General features: G+C 51.8%; 1 protein-coding gene across 1 annotated transcript; it reads right to left on the reverse strand.

Annotated features, from left to right (window-relative positions):
* Window positions 1-1453: 1453 nt before the first annotated feature.
* OTOS (otospiralin) lies at window positions 1454-2606 on the reverse strand. The gene is made up of 3 exons (XM_008052260.1): window positions 2549-2606; window positions 2323-2349; window positions 1454-1638 (listed from the first exon to the last, which is right to left on the reverse strand). The coding sequence occupies exons 1-3, from the start codon at window positions 2604-2606 to the stop codon at window positions 1454-1456; spliced, it is 270 nt and encodes an 89-aa protein (XP_008050451.1).
* Between the last annotated feature and the right edge of the window lie 751 nt (window positions 2607-3357).

Genomic DNA, 3357 nt, shown 5'->3' on the forward strand with positions numbered 1-3357 from the left:
GTCAGAATCTGCCACCCTGATCTGAGATTTGATCAGGTTCCTCATCCTCCACCATCCCCCAGGGGATGTCCCATCACCTCTGGCTGTCCAGATACCCTGTTAGGATGGTTTAACTAGGATCTCCCTCACCCCTAAAGCTTCCTCTTAGTCATTTTCCATCCACTGACTCCCATTCTGCTCTTCAGCTGTAAATTCCCACTTGCCTGTGGTGTATTTGGAGTTAAGCGCGATCTCCCTCCTCCATTGAAAGACCGCATTGCAGTGGTCCCTATGCCTATTGTGGTGATCCTAAATAAAGTATTCCATACCATGTATTAACAGGTATCACTGTATCGATTTTTCTTTAACAACCTTTAGAAGTAGGTAGGCTTGGGGGTTGGGCCTCTAGAGCAGGGGCAGTGTGGTGGCGAAAGGGAGGGTGGCTCAAGGAGTCAGGACTTGAACCAGGATGTAAGGGGGGATTGTAGTCTGGGCCGGGATCAACTGGCCTGAATGGACAGTGCAGGGTGCAAGGAGAAGTGAGCAATGACTGGCCATGTGGGTGAGCTTCAGAGGCCATGCCCACACGTCACCCTGAAGTACCAGAGTGAAAGTCAGACCAATTGGAACTGTGGTGACCAAGAGGAGCAACGCATTAAACCAGTCTTTACCAACTAAAAGATCAGAGCTGAGGGTCTCTAGTGTCTGCTTGCATACCTTGTGGTGGTGGGGAGCTCACTAACTGCACAGAGGCCATCCCCTTGCTGGAAGCCCATTTCTGAGACACCATCCACACTGCCTGCTCAGTCTTCGACTCCCTCAGGGCACCCTAGTGAAGCCTCTCCCTCCCCGCAACCTCTGAGCCTGGAGCCTTCCCAGGCCTCGATTCTCCCTCACAGACAGGGTCTCTCTCTTCCTCATTTGCTGCTGCCTCATGTGGACTGCTCTCAGGGCTGTGCTGTGGTGGGAAGCATGACTGCTCACTATGAATGCTGTGAGTTTGCCTCCTCCCCAGAGTAGTGGCCAGGCAGTGGTGTCTGCACTGGGATCTGGCCACGCTCTAACCAACTGTGTGACTGTCTCAAGCCAAGCAGTGGCCTGGTGTCTTTTTGCCTCAGTTTCCTCACCTGTAATCTGAGGGAACCTCTGCACCCCCACCCAAGGTCATTGTGGGAATTAGATGACAGAGAGACACATAGCAGTCAGTCCTCAGCCTGCCTAAAACATGAGTGCTCTTATTGATGCTTGTGTGGATGGAAGCTGTGAACATATTTACTAAAGTGTGTTCACTGGTAATCAAAATTCAACCAGGTTAATTTATAAATGAAGTAAACAGGACCTAAGTGCAGTGGCTTCTTGAAAGACAACCCACAGGCGTTTGTTGTGTGTCTTCAGTTGGGAGTTTATTGAGTGTGAAGCCAAGCCCAGTACCCCAGGGGTCATGGCTTTGGGAGGACGTCCTGCTAAAGCTTGCTCAGTCCTCCTGATAGGGGACATGGAAGCCCAGGGTGCTCCCTAGGGGGAAGTGAGCAAAGAAGGTACGGGCCAAGTCCTCAATCTGGGGGTAAGCCCCCAGGGTCTGGAAGTGCTGCACGTAGTTCCAGAAGTCAGAGGTGGAGAAAGGCCAGTAGGGCATGGCTGGCAGCTCCGCGTAGGGATCTGAAAGATACAACACCTGCCTCAGGGGCTGCCCCCACCGTCCTGCCCTGAGACACCACCCGTGGGACTTTGAGGTAAGTGGATTGTGTCCAGCTGTGCCCTCACTGATGCGACCTTCCTGGGCTTGGTCCGTCCTTGGTCGTCAGTGAGGTGATGACCTAGTCCCTTGGGGATGCCTTATCTGGGGGACAGGGAAAGAGGAAGAGGATGAGAGGGAGGGGGAGGCCTGTCCTTGTTTGGGGGGATACTGAGCAGGGAGGGAACGGTGTGGTGGGAATATGGGGCCCTCACATCCTGATGGGATTTCAGAAGAGAGCACAGCCTCCTAGTTCCCAGAGCTTGGGCGAAGATGGCCCTGGCGATACTGGAAGTGGTTAGGACTCAGGATTGGAGGGTCTGGGGGCTGGAGCCCAGATATGAGGAAGGGAATGTCAGGGGGTCATCAAGGGCCTTGGCTCCTCCCCTCATCTAGTGTGTTCCCATTTTGCTAGAGTTTAAGTCCCTCTGCTTATACAGCTCCAAGCTGGCCACATTTTTTCTGCTCAGACCTGAGCTAAACCAAGGCTCTGATGTGCTACTTGGGAGAAAACACCACTGCCACCCCCAGCAAGCTTTTCTTCCCCACTTCACCCAGGTACACCAGTTACTTGAATAAACAAAAGGAAAGACATCAGAGAACAGTACCTCCCTCCTCCTGAACAGGCTTGGCCCCTGCAAAGGAAGAGAAGTGGTGTCACCTAGGATGTTCCCGAAGAGGGCAGGGATGGGCAAGGTCACTCTCCTGACCCACCCCAACCAACTGCAGGACTCCCAGGTGTCTGAGCAGCCCCCGGGACGGGTACAAGAGGGAACAGCACAGGAGGCCTGCTGGAAGTCACATCAGCTGTGCCCACCCAGAGTGAACCCTCACCTGCAAGATTCCCCAGCAGGAGACAGAGGGCTAGCCCTGGCACCACGCAGGCCTGCATCTTCCCCCAGACACAGCCCCGGTCCACGACGACACTCCGGTCCACCTGCAGGGGAGGAACCCAGGAGGGGTGGGACCACTCACCATCAGGACCAGCTGCCTTAGCCAGCCCCAAGGTGGGCAGCACTTGGGAAAATGGTGCTGAGAAAAGAAAATTCTTACTGCTTTCATAGCCATTTCAATTTCAGTGGTTTCGAACCATCATTCTGAAAAACACCAGTTGAACTTTGCTAGGAGTAGCCATTCCAAGTACACTTAACTACAATACCACAGTCAAGTGTTCAGACTTCAGACTAGCACCGTATTTATTACTGCTAGATGATTCAGCCTCATGTACTTAGGTACTCTTATACATGAATCATGTTATTTTCTCAGATGCAGACACTGATGCCATACTTTTACTTGCAAAACTGTTGGTGCAGCCTAGAGGCAATTCTTGAAGCCCCAAGTCTACATGGATCAAATTGAAAATCATTGTTTTCTAGTTTTATGTAGGTATATTTACAAATACAAATTTTATATTTTTAAGGTTAAAAAAATACCATTATTCTGAGGTGAAATCCCAGCCTCAGTTGGCCTTATGCAATTTTCAGTATTTAAAAAATTGCACTCACATCCCCAAAATCTGGCCCAGGACCCGGGTTTAACCCTCCCAAGGTTACCTTGTCTGTCCTGTCTGCTCAGCCTGCGTGCCTCCTGGATGGGGTCTGCTGCCAGCTTGCAGTTCCTCTTTATACAAGGGCTGGGGGTGA

This window comes from Carlito syrichta, unplaced genomic scaffold (genome assembly GCF_000164805.1).
Source record: "Carlito syrichta isolate Samal-C Ts95f unplaced genomic scaffold, Tarsius_syrichta-2.0.1 Scaffold270090, whole genome shotgun sequence".
Lineage (NCBI taxonomy): Eukaryota > Metazoa > Chordata > Mammalia > Primates > Tarsiidae > Carlito > Carlito syrichta.

Coding starts and splice junctions, on each gene's coding strand:
- OTOS (XM_008052260.1), bottom strand. CDS start 2,606: ATGCAGGCCTGCGTGGTGCCAGGGCTAGCCCTCTGTCTCCTGCTGGGG. Junction 2,350..2,548: donor CCTGCTGGGGAATCTTGCAG/GTGAGGGTTCAC, acceptor CTTCCTTTGCAG/GGGCCAAGCCTGTTCAGGAG. Junction 1,639..2,322: donor GCCTGTTCAGGAGGAGGGAG/GTACTGTTCTCT, acceptor TGTATCTTTCAG/ATCCCTACGCGGAGCTGCCA.